Below are 18564 nucleotides of genomic sequence, written 5' to 3'. Positions count from 1 at the left end.
GAGACAGGGTTTCTCTGTATAGCCCAGGCTATCCTGGAACTCACTTTGTAGACCAGGCTGGCCTCAAACTCAGAAATCCATCTGCCTCTGCCTCCCAAGTGCTGGGATTAAAGGCATGCGCCACCACTGCCCGGCTTAGATAATTTAATTTACTGGAAAGGTAATGCTGTTTAGATGGACAGTAATACCATTCAAATGATCAAATAAAAATTATTTTAGCAAATTTTATTTTTATTAGATAGCAGTACACTATAGAATTCTAAAAGACAAAGTAATAAGAAAACAAAGATTACTTATAATGAATAAACAGCAATAAACTTTTTTGGAGGGGGTATTATCATTCTTGTCACTAAGTAAGGCTTTATTCAGATTCCAGAGCTCTAGTTAACCAATGACTATATTTAAATAAAAGAAAATAATAGTTTTATAATTGTCACATACTTTGATGACAGAATTGCCATAGCACAAATGAAAAATTGCATTGATTTATTATAGTACATTCTGATTTTCATTTAATAGTAAAGTAGTTGCTTCAATGGATTCAATTTTTAGCCTATTTGATTAAATACTAACAATTTAAGTTGTTACTCCTTTATTACTCATTTATTACTCCTTCCACCTATTGGACATTCCTGGCAGTGCTAATAAAGTAGGAAGCAATCTTAAAAATTCTATGGCTTGCTTTCTTATCTTAACAAAGACTTTTCTTCTGAGCCTTTGCTTACAGTAGCTTGTTTAGGTTTTTGTTTGTTAGGCTCTTACTTGATTGTAGTCCTCAGAAGGTCAGACTGTTTGCGTTTCCATCTTTCAGCCAGTGGTACAAAAAAAAGGGAAACTGAAGAGAGGATATAGCAGGTGCCAGAAAAATAGAAAGAGCCTGTGTAAGTCTGTGTGTAGTCATATATCCAGCCTGCAAGGTAGGAATGATTTCTGTTAATGAAGTGACCCTTACTTTTGTTACTCTCAAACAAATCTTAAGACTTTGAAGGAAAGTGCCTCCTGTTCTCAGTCTATTGTAAGCCACTGAACTTAAATAGAGCTTCTCACCTGTCTTACTTCAATCTGGATCATTTTCATCTGAATAGAAACTTATATTGGAGTCATCGTGGTCTCCAAAACATGTCTTAAGGTAGAAACAAGAAAATTAGGGACACAGCAGTTCATTTTATGGTGATTGTTAGACTGCTGTTCCTTCTTATAAGGAAAGTAACCATAAATAAGTTGTTTTGCTTCAAAGAAAAAAGGAGACTGAACCTTTACTGAGCCCTCATAAAGTTTATAGTTTTAGTGGAAAGTAGATGTTAACCACTTAAAATATATATTTGGTAAATTCTATAAAGGGGTGGGGGCTGTGATCACATGAGAAAGAACTGCTTGATAAATGTGCTAAACCAAAAAGCAAAGGAGTTCTCCCTGAAACCCTGCCTCTGAGCTGTCTTCCTAACTGGATGCTCTTTAAATAAGAAGAGAAGAGAAGGCTTGAAATCTTTTGGTCAAGAGCACCTCCTAGGACTTAGTAAAACATCTTCTGAAAAGTGTTTGTTTCACTGTGCGATAGCAGGAAATCAACATTTAAATGTCCATATACAGTCTATACTCTGAAAACATCTTAGTGTTATAAAGATGATATGTATGCTTGTTTGGTTCTGGGATTGCAGATGATATTACTGGTGAAGAGAGGGGTGGAAATACTCTCTGCTTATGGGTTTGTTTGTTTTTTGGTTTGGTTATGTTTTGTTGTTATTGTTGTTTTTTTTGGGGGGGGGTTTCTTTTCTCATCCCCAACTCCCATTTAGTGTAATTGTTTATTGCCATTTCTTCATTTTCTTGTTTAGCTCTGACTCCCAGGGTTTGAAGTTTTGTTTTTGTTTTTAAGTTTTAATTTATGTATTAGTTCTATGAATACACTGTTGCTGTCTTCAGAAACACCAGAAGGGGGCATCAGATCTCATTACAGATGGTTGTGATCTACCATGTGGATACTAGGAATTGAACTTAGGACCTGTGGAAGAGCAGTCTTAACTGCTGAGCCATCTCTCCAGCCCCACTATATTTTTATTAGTTGGCTCTGGGTATTGAACCCAGGGCTTCATGTACAAACATGGCAAACTTATGCTTTACTACTAAGCTATACTCCAGCCCCTTTTATGATGGTTTTATGTTTCCTATATTTTATGTAATACATGAATTGGCATGTAAATTTATAGCCCTTTAAATTCAGCTAACTTTAGGAATTTGTTTACTGATTCTTGATTTGATTAGTGACCTCTCAGTTAAGTTTCTTGGGGACTAGTTGAAGGAATGGAGTGAGGTCAGCTAGGATGAGTCTTTGTGTTCTATGAACATGAATGACCTATAACTCCCTAAGAAACAGGTAACTAATCTGAGTTAGGGAATTTTCTAGAAAGGAAGGAAGATGGAGCAGCAGCACTCCCTCTTCTGTGTATGCGAATATGTCCTGTGACTTTCTGATGGTTATCAAATGTTAGCATTATAGGAAAGAACTATGGGTTCTGGCTGGTGATTTTGATAGTGCTAGTAGTTGGGATCACAGATGGCAGTTGGTTCAGAGCAAATCATTTCTAAGCTTTTCTTTTATATACACCTTTTAAAGAGAATGTTATGTCTGAAACATTAGGGCTTAAAATACTTTAATATTTTTATCAGAAAAGGGAGTCATTTGGCATATTTCAAGTTGGATGAAATAATTTGCTTTGAATATTCTACCTATTTATACTTGTTAATTGAGATGCTAATATCTTTAAAATTCTGATTGAGATCCAGAGCCAAATCTTTAATTTTTAATGGTAGGCAAAGGTTCACTACTCCAAGTTTTAATACTATTCAAGTTTGAATTTTTGCCTTACCTAGGGGCCACTTAAATCTAAGCTTGATTGTTATGGCTAAGAAGGGTTAAGGTACCTTAGGAATGGAACCCAAGTCTGAACAGAAAATTCATTTATGTTTTGTGTACTTTATATATACAGCCTAAAGATAATTTTTAAAAATATGTTCATCTTTTTATGTTTGTATATTTTGCCTCTGTGTGTGTGTGTGTGCACATGCGTGTGCATGCATGCGTGCAGGTGTAAAATGTGTGTATGTACACCACATACATGCTTGGTTCCTCAGAGATCAGAAAAGGGTTTTAGATCCTGTGGGAGTCACAGATGGTTGTGAAGTACTGTATGGATTCTGAGAACTGGATCTGGACCTTCTGCAAGGGCTATATACAAATGCTCTTAACTGCTGAGCCATCATCTATCTCCCTAAAGATAATTTTATATAATATTTTTAATATTTTTGTGCATGAATCAAACTTATGGTAGGAAAATTTGCCATTATGACATCATATTACTCCCCCCCCAAAGATTTATTATTTTGGATTTTAAGATAGTCAACCAATAAACTTTGCATATGAATTTATGAGTTCAATCATGGAAAAGGAATTTAATATGCTCAGAAGTATTTATTACCATGTGTTTCAGAATTTGTTTAAGCTAAGAATTCTTTTAGGGGCTGTTGAGATGGCTTCCCAGGTAGGCTCTGCTACAAAGCCTAGCAGCCTGAACTCTATCCCTGGGATTTGTGATGGAAGAAGAAAACTGACTCCCCATAGGCTGCTCTCTGTTCACCACACGTGTGCTGCAGCATGGCATGTTCACACACATACACTCACAAAGTAAAGAAGAAAAAAGGAATCCAATTAGGCTTGCTGTTAGGTTTCCATTTATCAACATGTTACAACTTGAAATATACCCAGGAAGTTCTTATCCCAAAGCTCCTTGTTACTTCAACTATGAAACTGAAAATTCTGAAACTGGCTTGTTTAATGAGAGTTTCCTCTGTTAGGTAGGAGGCATAGTGGCAAACTCCCAAGGTGTATGGACACAGTGATTTTATTTCTTTTTTTTGAGATATGGGTCTCACCAGATAGATCCAGTTGGTAGCCTAGAACTAGCTGTCTAGACCAGGGTGACCTCAGACTCACAGAGATCTATTGGCTCTGCCTATCAAGTACTAGAATTAAAGGTGTATACCACTATGCTTGGTAAGACCCTGATCTTCTGTCAGGGCCACTGGTTGGATATAGCAGTTTTATCTCTTGGTTGTGTTGTAAAATATTTGTGTGTTCTGTATATGCCATTATATGAATAAATCTTGGGAAATGTGTGTTAGCAAATTAAAATCTTGGGGCCTTTTTAAGATAGGAACTCACTGAAGGCCCCAAGATAGAAATTTACAGTAAGAATTAGTATGGGCACTTTAGCATTGGCTCTGTGCTCTGTTTTATTTGAGGATTAGGACACTCTAGTCTTGGCTTTTGCATACCTTTTATACCACAATAGAGCCATTTGAAATTTATTTTTGATGTTTTCATAGATACTCATCAGTCTTAGGAATGCTGAGTCAGAGTGAAGCTTGCTGGATAGTGTGGTTGGAGGGACATTAACCACCTGATAATGAACAGTTTACAAATTCTCCAGTGTTAGTATAGTCCCTTTTATTTGTCCAGACAGAGAACTCTGCTCTGCCATCTCACTTGTCTTCCATTCCTTATAGTCTCCTCAATGGAACTATAACAGACCAAAAGCTTGAGCTATCTTTTTTCCTAAGAAATTCTATAAGTCAGCATAGCTGATAAAACTTTTGAGGTTAATTTGGTAAATGGTAGAGCAAGGATCAGAAGTTTTGTTGAGTATTGTATTTGAACTGAAGATAGACTGGAAATAGGAATGGCCTGCCAGTTTATAACATAGCTTTCCTGTTAAAGGGACAGAAACCTCCTTGGTTGGATTCCTTTTCCTATAATACACAGAGCTAGTAAAAGATTACCAGTTTCTCTGTCATCTTTGACTTATAAGGTAACACATGCCTATTATAATCTTAGCACTTAAAAAAGTAGGAGAATCTTGCCGGCGGTGGTGGCGCACGCCTTTAATCCCAGCACTCAGGAGGCAGAGGCAGAGGCAGGTGGATTTCTGAGTTCGAGACCAGCCTGGTTTACAAAGTGAGTTCCAGGACAGCCAGGACTATACAGAGAAACCCTGTCTCGAAAAAACCAGGAAAATAAATAAAATAAATAAATAAAAGTAGGAGAATCTTGTGTTCAGGGTCACTCTGTACTACACAGCAAGTTCTAGGTAGCCTGCACTATACAATGAGACTTTGTCTTAGAAAACCAAAAAGAATTTAAAGGTTTTCTTAGAGTTTGTCCAAAATGGTTTGTTTTTTGAAATAACTGATTAACATTTGAATTGTTAATACCATACCCATTTCAAGTTAAGGAAATAGATGAGTTAGGGTTATATCTACTTCATCAGATGTTCAGTATTGGATGTAAAAGAAGGCAGATTCCAGAGTTTACTAGAAATATAACAAGGTTTTCAAATAAATAATTCTTATTTCCCCACAGCCTTTCAAATCTTGGTGCTAAGGTGGAATTCTGGATGTTATCTACCAGCATAAACCTAGCAGGTTTGAATACACTGTGACTTTTAACCAACCTACTCTTAGTCTGCTAACCAGCCTCAGCTAGGAAGCTGGATCTGATTTGAGCCATATTATTAAATAAAATTGGATTTCATACTAGTTATAGAGAAGGATAGAAAGAATCTGGTTGGAGAGGAAAAAGGTAATGTTCTGTGGAGGAGTACATGTGGGGAGTGGAAGGCTTTTGGCTTCTTTTATTTTGAATTCTTGCCTTAATGAATTTTGTTGCTGCTATATTTCTTGTCATATTCATAATGATAAAGTATATAGATTTTTTTTTAATTATATAGTTTTGTTAAAAGTTACATGATTTCTATGGTTTTCCTATGCTTTTTTCTTTCCTAGAATTATTAAAATGTTGTAAAGAACTAACTTTTCTTTTCTTTTTCATTCCCATACAGGAAAGAGAAGTATATTGTTTATTTACTCATTGGTACCCTTTTAAACAAACATTTTGACTGAGGATTTACTGTTTGCCAGATTCCTACTTAAGTATGCCTATATTCTTTTATAGGAATTTCAGCTTTTCATTTGTTAATAGATATGGGTAAGTAAAAATGAGAATCTCTTACAGCTTTGAAGATTACCAATACACATTTAGATTTAAAGGTAAAAATAGTCACATAGTTTCCCATACCTCTTAATAATCAAGTTACCTGTTTTTAGTTTAGGTTTTCAAGGGCTTCTTGTACATTAGGCAAGTGGTTCACCCCTGAGTTACATCTGCATTCCAAAGAACTGAGTTAATCTGAAAGCCAACATTTGTAGTATTTCTTTGGTAGTTGCTGCTGAAGTCAGAAAGTTGTCTTTATCGTTTCATAGAGGAATGATTTAGAGAAATCAGAGCCTCCCTGAAACCTCTCCCCTTAACTAGATGCTTAGCCACATAACATCACTCTTGGTGAGATATCTTTAGTTGTGTCTTATGATTATCTTTCTTGGGATACTGTGAACAACAAACTCCTAGACTAAAAATCAGTGAAGGCCTTTAGTGGTAGCTTAACCACTACCTTTGACTTGTTAGAAAATGTATGACTGTCCAAGTAAATTCTTAGGATTAGTGGGTACAGGGCTCCACTTATCCTTACATATAGTTCTAAGTATTCTAGACTTTGGGTAAGAAAAATCTATAGAGATTTTTTTTTCTGATTTATTGAAAACAAATATATTTTATAATGCATTAGGTGTGTGTATGAAAGTATCACAATAAAATGATTCTGTTTTCTAATTTGCTCTGTTGTAGTCTGTTCTTTTTCATTTAGAAAAACAAAAGGAAAGGAAATAGAAACCAGGAATGGTGGCACATGCCAGTAGTTCCAGCACTTGGGAGACAGATACAGGAGGATTAAGAGTTCAAGCCAGCATCTTCTAGGGTAGTGAGTTTAAGGCCAGTCTAGGCTACATGAGACCCTGCCTCAAAAACAAATAAGAATACAAACTTACCATCGCTGTACATGTTTGTTTGTTTTTTGTTTTAAATGATAGGGCAAAATCACTGTTTTCAATTATGGTCTGAAAGTATTAAAAGCGATGCTGGCCTCAGTTGACAGATTATTTGTCTAGCATGAGTGCCCTGAGTTTGATTTGCTTTCCCACCACTGCATACACCAGGTAATGATGTCACACTTGTAGTCTCAGGTGGGAACAGAAGAATCAGAAAGTTCTTAAGGTGAATAGGAAGTTTGAAGCCAACTTGGGCAAATGAGACCTTGTTTCAAAAACAAAATAAATGGTTTAAAAACAGAAAAGTTAATTTTAGGTGACTTCCTTGTTGTGGACAGTGGAAACACTGTAGCAGTCAGTAAGGTCAATAGATGAGAACTTGGGTCTGTGAGAATCTTAACATTTAAGCCTTTACCAGTGAATCATTTATTTCTGTGCAGGTAGTCAAATTTTTAACTAATCAAACAAAAAATACCATTTAAGTAAAACTGGTTATTTCCATTAAAGCAAAACATATTTATAGAATTAACTTCATATTTCCCTGTATTGGTGATCAGGGTAGAGCAAACATGGTAAAGTCAAATATAGCATTTAAACCTATACTGTTGCCATTGATCCTAGATTTCTAATTTCTTCATTGAAATTTGCTCAGAATGTGACTTAGTTGTTACCTGCTATTGGTGGTCCAGAAAGGACAGCTATCCCAGCAAAGAAACTGGCATATCCCAAAAACTTGTGTACTCTAGAATTCTTAGATAGGTCAACCTGTAGGGAATGAGAATTTAGTGTTAGCCATTTTAAGGATGAACTTCTCCAGTGTCTTATGTTTACAAAGGGGTGACAAATATCATTAAAACCAAACCAAACCAAACCAAAAAAAAAAAAAAAAAAAAAAAAACCCACTCAGACTGAACAGTTTGACTCCTGGGATGATTTAGTTGGCTTTTCATCCCCAGTATTAGGAAAGGGAATAGATGACAACTAGGGAACTAGGATTGGCTAGACAGCATAAGTGTTTTCAGTTTATTAGTGGGGGAACATTGGTGTTTGGTCTAGATAGATTAACTTTTTATATAGTTCAGGAGTTTTTTTTTTTAACCTCCCAAACCTTAATGATCTTCCTTCTCAATTAGGAAATAGTATTTTGCAATCTGTGCTTATATTAATATTGAATCCACCTGTGGCTTACTACCAACCATGGGTTTATAAGAAATCTGGTAGCACAGGAACTGATTTCATCTTTGGGAACCTGGGATTTTGCCTAAGCCTCATACACTATCCTACACTACTTAAAAACCATTTTAATTCCATTTGAGTTCAGGATTTAAGTTTTAGGTTAATATAGAGAACTTGTTAAAATAATGTTCTTAAAGTACATAGGACTCAAGGCAGTACACAGATGCAATCCTTATTAGCAGACTTATGTACTTGTGTCCTAGCAAGACCTAGAGACCCCTGGAGCCTGTTGGAGAGGAGTGAACACAAGGAGAGTTGGAATCTTACTGGTCTCTGTGTTCCTCTTTATCCTTTTCTATGTGGCTAGTCCTCTTAGCTTCTGTTCCTCACATGGTTAGGTGAATAATGACAGGATATAACTAACTGCAGGATTTTTGAAGTCTTGTGTAGTTTTAAATCATAAAGTTAGTATAAAATTTGAATTCTTGGGAAGGCTGGTACTGATACTTGTACTGAGTCATTTTACTCACCAATACTGGCAGTATTAGTGCCAGGTAGCCACCAGCAAAAATGGCAAAAAGGATGGTATAGGCCATAAGGAGTGGGAATGTGGTGGCTAAAGGAGCAAGCAGGTTAGTTACACCACACAGAATGAGGTAAGACTTGTGGTATTGATACTTCTTGATCCAATTTTGATCCGCAATCCATCCAGAAATGAGCTGACTGACTGTCTCGGTGATACCTGGAACAGTGAATACAAAGTCAGGCAATCTTGTTTCCTAAATCCTTTTGTAAGAATGTCAGTGTCTAAGTGTATCTTTGCCCAAGGAGTAGGATGCCATCCTGAGGCCAGAGTTTAGGAGGGAAAATGGTTTCATAGTGAAATAGGATATGTATCTTACTTTTTAAAACATCTAATAAAATACCAGGATGCTGCCTCCAGCTGAATATGAAAACATTAAGTTGTCATATATGTTCTCTAATTGTATGTAGAATCTCTGTTGACAAGACTAGGGTCTGAAGAGGTCTTCAAAGGTTCAACAAGTGAGGATATTAAACTTCAGTGTCCTGAGGAGTCATATGGTGAAATCAGAGAAATGAAATAAAATCTTATAGTAAAAATATAGACACTGGGACTCTTATGAGGCTTTGGAATTTAAGGCCTCCAATGGTTGTTAAAGTTAACTTGAAAATACGTAAGTCGTTTATATATGTCATTTGTGACATAGGCAGTATGGTGTAATGAGTAAAGTGTAAGAAGCACTTTTTTTTTTCCATTCTGCATTGTTACTGTTTACCCTATTCTAAGACATACCAGTTTAAAATACCAAAAGTCAAGAATATCATGAAGCCAGGCATGGTGAACACCTTTAATCCCAGCACTTGGGAGGCAAAGGTAGATATCTTGTGAATTTCATCCAGGCCACCCCAGTCTGCATGGTAAGTTCTAAGACAGATTGAGCTACATGATGAGACCAAGTCTCAAAAACAGAGAGCCATGAGTAATGCTGGGGATAGAAGACTTAGTGGTCCAGTGCTTCCCTCACAGGTATGAGGCCTTACATAGAAAACCAGTATGATCTCAAGTTGATTTGAATTTTAGGGGTTCAAACAAACTGCTCCATAAAAAGAGACTAAAGTAATGCTACTATATTTTTACTAGTCTCCTAGGATGCACGCTGAGGCAGTATTAACGCTATTTGGCCTAATTTGTATAGCCTTAATCTGACCCAAATGGATCCTATCAGACAGTAAAAGAAAATGGTCAACCAAAGCTACTCTTATGTAACAGCATTTTTTGACTGAAGCATTTCTTCATTGAAAACATTTGAAACTAAGTGTCTTCAGCTTTCTAAGGACTTTCCCCCAAGAAATCTGTAGAAGAAAAGTTAAGTTGAATGTTGAATTGTCCAGTTGGAGCAAAACATCCAGGCTCATTCTTTGTTTCAGACTTTCTGTCTTGTCAGTTGAGAGAATCTACAACTTAAGTATTTGTCCAACATTTTATGATTACATAGAATAATTGTTTTTGTGTTTTTAACATACATTCTATTTTAAACACGAGCCTGTGGATTAGTGACTAATTCAACAGTCATTTGTCTCTTACAGTTATTTCAACAGGAAAATTGCTTAGCATTAAGTACCAGTAGAACATTATGCTAGCCTGGCACTACACTAAATTACATATACATTACATTCTGTCTGACAGTTGTGAGGGAAAGCAGTGTGTTATGCCTATCCTATAGGAAAAGGAAATCCTGACCTGGAGGAGAATGCCTTGCCCAAGGTCACACATCCAAAACAAATAAACACAGCAAGAGCCTGGCCTGGGAAGTTAAGCTTCAGAATCAATCCTTCAAGTTATTACACCATGTTTTCTAGCTGAGATTTTTCTTCCCAGATTAGCTGTTGACACTTAGCACCAGCTTTTGAAATTTTCTTCCCAATAAAAAACTGATATATACTGTGTTTGACACCTGAAGGTGGGTAAGGTGAGTTAGGGTCTGCTAGAACCTGAAAGAGCAGTTGCCAAATCTGCATGAGAAAATACACACTACTCTGTTTAACCCCAGAAAACCTTCTTTTCCTAGCCCTTCCATAGTCCACTCACAATCACTCTCTTGCTTTCTCCCCTTTTCCTTGCTTCTGTTTTAAAATAAAATTTAATAAACTTTTATCAAGCTAAGTTCATTTTTCTTACCAGCTACAGACACAAGGTAGGAGGCATCCATTATGTCAATTCCAAGTGTTTTTGCTCTGGCTACTAGGTGGAAAGTAGGAATGAAATATGCCAATTGGCTCAGGAGAAAAGACCAAGTAAATATGTAGAAGAAAGGATTTCTAAAGAGAGAAATATCTAAAAGTTTTTGTTTGCAGTTCCATGAAACAAACTTTTTCTTGTAACTTTTGTCATTGCTCATTAGTAACAGCCTGTGCCTATGAGGCCTATTGCTGATCTCTTCACTCTGATTTTCTAAGACAGTTTTTCTGGAAGTTTTGGTAGGTTGTCCAGATTTTTTCATAGTACTGTCTTTGATGAAAGAGTCCTGTGTCTCGTTGCGTGTCTCGTTGCAGTTCGATGTTTCTGTCTTGTATGATGCCTCTGGTTCAGTTGCAGACAAAATGCTACCTTTGTTTTCAATATCAGAATTGTTTGATTGGATGTGGATGGGTCTTAAGAGCATGCTGGAAGGCACCAAATTCAATGTAATAGCTCCAAATAAAATAAGAGCACCTAAATGGAAGAGAGAAATTGAGAACATAAGAATAGCCTTTCAGCTCATGCTACTGTCTATTCATAGGCTGGGAGGAGGCCAACCTCCATAGTCCAATAATTCTTAAAAATACTACTTTGCCTCCCATGCTACTTAAAAAACATTTTATTTGTGTGTGTGTTTTGGGGGGGGGGGAGTCCACTGAAGCCAGAAGAGAATCAGATCCCCTGAGCTGGGATTGCATGCAGTTGTGAAATGTCTGATATGGATTCTGGGAATGGAATTCTAGTCATCTGGAAGAACAGCAAAATGCCTTAATTGCTGAGCCATCTCTCCTTCCCTGCCTCCCAAATTTAACTGAAAGCACTTACATCTATTGACAATATTCATGGTGCAAAAATGTAAAACTTTAGATATTCGAAAACCAGGAAATTGGAAAGAGGTTATTTTTGCTAAAGGAAAAGATAGGAGGAGGGGATTGGGATGTGGGTTAATAATCTGAATGGCACAAATTTACATTTTAAATATATTGTGACTGGATTTTGGTGTAGGGAATATAGAATTAGCTGTCAGGAATCATGGGGGAAAACATGTTAAAAAAGCCTTTCGGAGTTTTTCCCCCTTGAACACATGCTAGTCTTGCCTTTGCTGTGAGTACTTGGTTGGTTTCAGAGTGTCCTGAACAAAGCAATGACTTATTGTTTCTGGAGAGAACAAGCTTGTCTAGGCTTTTCTAGAGGCGTATCAGTTGGAAGTTCCCATTTACCGTGAAACTACTGAATAGTGCTCTACATAGGGAAGAGTAGTCAAAACTACTATAAAGGTAGAGATAGACATACATTTCACTAGAATACTTGAGATAGAAAATTATGAAATGGCTTTGTGAAAATTCCTAGTTGATATATATAGAGATTGTCTGGTAGGAACATAATCTTTTTTACAAATACTCCATTTAATCTCTTAGATTTGTTTTTAAATGCAGAGTTTTAGTTTTTGTGTTTTCTTTGGATGCTTTAGTGAAAGATTGGAGGAGAAAGAACACGTTGTTTTCCTAAGGCTTTTACCACACAGCATTTCTAGTTGCACCTCATGTATGGAATTCTGAAAAGAGAATTCTTGAGTTGGCTGGCAAATAGGAAGATTTCTCCCTTATATTCTCTAAGGAAGGGGATATGCTTCCATTAAATATCATGTTTATTTCCTCCTCTCATCTTCAGTGCTACGTGGTGCCTGGTGGCCTGTAATCCCAGCATTGCCATGAGTTCTGGACCTGCTAGGGTCTCATAGTGACCTTGGATCTAGGAAGTGAAATTTTTTAAAGCTTCACTTCTAGTATTCAAAAGGAGGGCTAAACATTACATTTTTAGTGTTGAAAGTTAAGAAATGTGGACTGACTCACCTGTCCAGTCATAAAGATCTATCAGGAATTTTGTGAAGGGTGCCAACAAAAATGTCAGCCCCATTCCAGAACGGGCAATTGCTGTAGAAAGGCCCAATCGTTTTTTGAAATATTTGGTAATTACCACAGCAGCTACTTGGTACAAGAAAGCAGACCCCAAACCTTAAAAAAAGAAAAAAAAAGTTTGAAATTAGATCATTAGTTGATCGGATGATGTAGATGAGGACAGCAGGACAGTTTCCTGTTTCATCCTTTATGGACAGTTGATTGTGAACTCACCAGGTAACAGCCCCATAGTCACACAAAGAAAGGGAATGCCTGTGGCCCAGCTGCTGATGAGATAGCCACCGGAAACAAGGAAAGTCCCAAGAATGGAGGTGGATTTTTCTCCAAGTATGTCACAGATAATAGCAGCCAGGGGACCTTAAGAGAAGAAAGGGAAAAGTGCTGAGTTAATATCCTCGGACATCCCGTAGGCCCTGTGTATTATTTGACTGATTAGAGGAAAGCAAGACAATTGGTTTAGCATATTGTATATTCAAAAATTAAATAAAATTATGTTTGTACTAGTGGCCTCTGTTTAGTACAAATTTGCATCGCTAATCTCCGTATTACAACACCAACTAGAACTACAGGAGAAATTGGTTTAATGTTTGTTTTTAATATGATCACATAATTAGAGTTGAACGGTTTCACTTGTGAAGTCTTGGGTTTAAAGCCTTACCAGACATAAAACAAAAACCACAAGGCATGAACAAAAAAATCAATCATTAATTAAATACTTGGATTCTTAATTCCTTTTTCCTTTCCCTGTCTTTTTTTCAAGATGGGTTTTTTTTTTCTGTGTAGCCTTGGCATTCTGGAACTTGCTCTATAGACCAGGTTGGCCTCCAACTCAAGAGATCCACCCTCTGCCTCCCAAGTGCTGGGATTAAAGGCATGCACCACCAACACCTGGCCTTAATTCCTTTTTAACCTTAATTTTCCCAACTTAATTACCAAATTAAATAGAGCTTAAATACTGATGTCTCTTTCAATATTATATATTGATATTAATGCATATTAATAGGTGAACTTGAATGTAACATTACTTCAGCCCTAAAAGAGTGAAGGTGTTGTCATAGACAGCAAGCTTATTGCCAACTCCATACCTGCAGAGAAACGGAGTGATGACATAATGGATCCAATCCAACCAATTTGCTCTGAAGTGCCTTCAAACTCTTCTTGAAAGACCACAAAGAAAATTGCAAATGTCTTGGTCATTCCCATCACAAACACGTTTACCTAAATCAAAGCATACAGAGTCCTTGTTAGGTGCAAAGTGGGCTCGAACTGTTACCTGAGGTTCTATTGCTCCAGCATCTCAGTACTTATTCATTTGTCTTATTGGTGGTTTCTGGTTATATAATAGGGGGTTGGAGAAGCAGTTCGTTCCTCTTTAAAGTGTTAGGACAGATTCATGGAAATAATCTCATTTAGTCCCCATTTCAAGCTTATGAAAAGGATGTATCACTATTTTATAGTGAGAGTTGAAGTCTAAGATAAAAGTTGCCAATAGTGGTACAGGCAGTGAGACTTTAGACCCTAAGCTGACTTGACTCCCCACTATTTTTTTATATACTATCTCTGACAGTTATTTATTACAGGTGCCTTTTGGGTGAAAAACCTGTTTGTATATAACCATTCCTTAACTCCTAATTGTAAGGGATTGTAGCCACTCCTACCCTGCTTTAATCATTTCTAGTCTTATTTCAGAATAGTATTTCTTATCTGGAGGCAAGAGATCGAGAATTGGCAACTGCCTAGGAGGCTTCCTAAGTTAAAAGAGTCAAAAACATTTTTCTTATTCTTGCTTGAAAGCAAGTACAAAATGAAACTTGGGGCTGGAAAGATAGCTTAGCAGTTACAAGCACTTGTTACACTTCCAGAATACCCAGGTTCAGTTCCTAGCACCCACAATATAACTTTCCTTTGGGAAAAAAAATCAATTGTACCATCAAATGTAACTATCAAATGTTTTAGACTTAATTCAAAATACAGTGTACCTTCTTATGAACAAGAACCACTAATGTAAGGGGTCATTCTGTAAGCCTTTAGCCTGTGCGTGAGCTATGTAGTGATGGGTGATAGTCACAGAATGCTTACTTTATTTTATTTTATTTTATTTTTTGAAACACAATCTGTCTTTGAAGCCCTAGAACTCACTGTGTAGACCAGGGATGGCTTTGGAGTCACAGAGATCTTCCTGTCTCTGCCTCCCAAGTACTGGGATTAAAGACATATGCCACCACTTTCGGTTTACCTCTTGTTAATCTTTTGAATTTGGCTGGCTGTTGGTCTCCAATTGGAACTTTTCCTGAGAGCTGTGAAATGAGTGTGACCTGCTTATTAACAGACTATGTTTTCTGTTCACTGAGTATCAGGAACACAAAGGCAGAGCTCTAGCATCTGCCCAGCCAGCTCTCTCTAATTTTTAACTTCCTAATTAACTTCAATTTCTACCTTAAAAAAATACTGAAGACCTTTCCCAATATCTGTATTTCCCTTAGTTAACCAGGCAGACTACTACATAAGTGTTGATCCCAATACCTTGGATTAAGGTTGGTAGGACTCAGTCCTGCTTCATCAGACATTGTAATTGCCTAACCTCCAAATCAAACAAAAACCTAGGAATGGTCCAACCCCTAATTTCCGGCTTAAAAGCATTTAGTTTTTTGTTGCTTTGGTTTTTGTTTTTTGTTTTTCAAGACAGTTTCTCTGTATAGTTGTAGCTGTCCTTGAACTAACACTCTCCGGTGTGCATGTGGTGTGTGTATGTTTAGACCAGGCTGGCTTCAAACTCAGAGATCCGCCTGCCTCTTCTTCCCAAGTGCCCCTGGAATTAAGGGCATGGGCCACAACCCCTGGCAAAGCAGTTCATTTTCTTGGATCCCCCTCCCCCAACTCCACCCCCACTGTGTGTGTGTGTTTGTGTGTGTGTGTGTGTTTGAGATGAGCCACGACACTCATTTTGAAATCGGAGTTGTCAGGGTTAATTTTATTTAATAACAGCTCTTTTTATTTCCAGTCCTTCTGTAAGGTTATCTTAGCTTATCCTGACCTTCATAGATAAGTTTCTTCAAAGTCTGCTCTGTCTACTTCCTCTAATGGAAGTATTCCACTGAAAACCTAAGTGCTTTGACCAAAATTCTCAAAGACTTCCTTGTTGCTAAGTCAGATTGTTGCCATTTCTATCATGTGGCCTCAGCAGTGGCCATACATCTTTTTTCCTGATAATTCCTAGACATCTGCCTAGTGCTCTGTCTTGTTTCCTCTGTGGATGGTTCCAGTCAACGGTACAGTGATCTTTCCCAATCTTGTCCTATCCCTTTAGCCTTAAAGTTAAACTGTATATTGGAGACACAGGTTGCTATACTTAAGGTGCACAAAGACTATAGCGAACACGTTCTTGGTTGTAAGTTCCTTAAACTTTGTCCAAGATTACGCCATTCAAGCTGTTCAGAGTTTTTCCTCCTGCTCCTTTAGTGACCAGCATTCAAAACTTATCAAAGTACATATACTAATGACTCTGGACGCTGATATTCCCTGCTCTCGGATTCCTCTCCACACCTTAGTGGTCTGTCCTCCCAAAATGTTCAGATCTGCATTTTCAGTTACTTCTGGATACTGGGTTAAATTTAGGGCCTGTTTTCTTGCCTGTATTGAAGCTTGTCCAATGGATATCCAGTGTTCAGGTTCCATCTGAAGTAATTTTCCAATTTCCTTGCCTCACTAAAACTGCATAACCTCAGAACAACCAATTGTCTTAATCTGTCTGTTGTTTTTCTGAGATTATTTCACAGTGCAGCCCCAACTGACTTTGAAGTCCCGTTCCTCCTGTCACCACCTCCCAGTGGCTGCAATTACAGGTGTATCACACAACTGTACCAGCACACGTGGTTTGTAATATGTTTTCAGTAGCCTCTCTCCACCTCTGACTTCATCCATCCTCTTGGCTTCTTGTAAATGTGTCTATGAATTTGTCTCTCCCCCAGCCCCCATCAAAAAATGCAGGTATTTAATGAGTGTCTACTGTGTCTCAGGCTGTATATTCAGGGTCTTCAGAGTAGGTATACAATAGTGAACATAACACTGATGAACAGTATAAATGTGGCTCCCTACTCCCACGGAACAGTTTGGTAAGATATACTGTGATGGTTTGAATATTCTTGGTCCAGGGAATGGGGGTGTGGCCTTGTTCAAGGAAGTGTGTCATTATGAGTGTGGGCTTTAAGACCCTCATCCTAGCTCCCTGGACGCCAGTCTTAGCAGCCTTCATTTGAAGATGTAGAACTTTCAGCACCTCCTGCACCATGCATGCCTGGATACTTTTATGCTCCTGCCTTGAAGATACTGGACTGAACCTCTGAACCTGTAAGCCAGCCCCAATTAAATGTTGTCCTTACAAAAGTTGCCTTGATTATAATGTCTATTCTCAGCAGTAAAACCCTAACTAAGACACATACTAAACCCAGAAACAGTTATATATAAAATATGGTGAGTTACAGTGTAACCTTTTGTGGAGGAGCTCATAAAGCATACTGAGAATTTTTTCACTTTTTGGGGAGCTTAAATCTTACAGAAAAGCACACTTGTAGTTTACATGGAAATAAATGCATTGCCCTGTTAGGATGTATATTATCCCTATGAGCAGTGAGCTGAGTTCATTGCTACATTTTGCTACATTTTTGTGCTCCAATAACCATCATCATGTTGCCCAAGTAACATTATTAACCTGATTATTAGTTACTTTTAATTAGCAGTAACTAATCAAATTACTTGTTATCCATTGAGAATAATGCATAAAAGGGTGGGAGAACCAGACTCCAACACCAACAGCATATACCATTTGAGAGGAGGCCCAACCAGGCAGGGCTCTCGGGCTTAAGGCATCTTTAGCTTCCCCATTATTAATGTTTCTATGGAAGGGGAGAAGAAATTCTGTTCTTCAGTAATGAAGCCAGAATTTAACAAATTGTGCTTTATTTGTTAAGTTTTATAATACACAGGTCTAGCTTAGGACCTCTACCCTCCCTCCCTCTTTTCTATCACTAGGGAGGAGTAATGCATTATGTTTTCCCACCTTCAGTTTCATACTGATGTCTGTCACTCATCTGGACTTATGTTCCTATTGTGTGGGCTGCTTACTGCAAATCCAAGCAGGGGAGGAATGTCAAGAAGAAAGAAGTGTCTTTGTGAGTGTGTCTCAAAGTTAAGAAAATGATCTACGGGTGCTTAAGAATTATAGGGCTGGTACCACTATGCACAGGGTTATTTGCAGCATAGCTATGATGGGATCCACCACTGTTCCAGAACAGACATGCAGATAATGCACATCACCACTTTTCACATAGCAATCCCAACAGTGTCTTGGAGGCGAGGGCAAGAAGTCTTTCCTTACAATACATGTCAGATATAGAGTTAATTTGAGTTCAAGTTATGGGGGGAGGGAGTGTGGGCAGCAGACTGAACTATCCTCAACCCCTATTAATGAAGGGGACTGCAGTGCTGGCTTTCTGTTGCTATGATGAAATACTTGGGAAGGAAAGGGTTCCTTTCAGCTTACAGGTTATAGACCATAACGAAGTCAGAGCAAGATCTGAAGCAGAAGCTATGGAGGAATACTGCTTACTGGCTTGTTTTCCCTACTTGCTCAGCTCGTTTTCCTAAACAACACAGGACCACCTGTCCTGGCATGGCAGTGAGCTAGGCTCTCCAAATCTATCATTCATCAAAAAAAAAAAAAAAAAAAAAAAAAAAATCGTCCTCACAAACTTGCCTACAGGCCAGTCCGGTGGA

At 37.7% G+C, this 18564-nt stretch overlaps 1 protein-coding gene across 1 annotated transcript in view; it reads right to left on the bottom strand.

Moving 5' to 3' along the window:
* Positions 1-210: 210 nt before the first annotated feature.
* Slc16a4 (solute carrier family 16 member 4) overlaps positions 211-18564 on the bottom strand; it is a 20528-nt gene continuing 2174 nt past the window's right edge. The window contains exons 3-9 of the mRNA XM_021196284.1: positions 13878-14010; positions 13006-13149; positions 12727-12888; positions 10814-11347; positions 8643-8854; positions 7608-7701; positions 211-910 (exon numbers count right to left, since the gene is read on the bottom strand). Coding sequence (XP_021051943.1) covers positions 759-910; positions 7608-7701; positions 8643-8854; positions 10814-11347; positions 12727-12888; positions 13006-13149; positions 13878-14010 — 1431 coding nt within the window. The 3' untranslated portion in view covers positions 211-758. The remainder of the gene's footprint in view (positions 911-7607; positions 7702-8642; positions 8855-10813; positions 11348-12726; positions 12889-13005; positions 13150-13877; positions 14011-18564) is intronic.

Source organism: Mus pahari, chromosome 4 (assembly GCF_900095145.1).
Source record: "Mus pahari chromosome 4, PAHARI_EIJ_v1.1, whole genome shotgun sequence".
In the NCBI taxonomy this organism is placed as follows: Eukaryota; Metazoa; Chordata; class Mammalia; order Rodentia; family Muridae; genus Mus; species Mus pahari.
The sequence above is the reverse complement of the archived record's forward strand: the minus strand, read 5'-3'. Positions and strand labels throughout refer to the sequence as shown.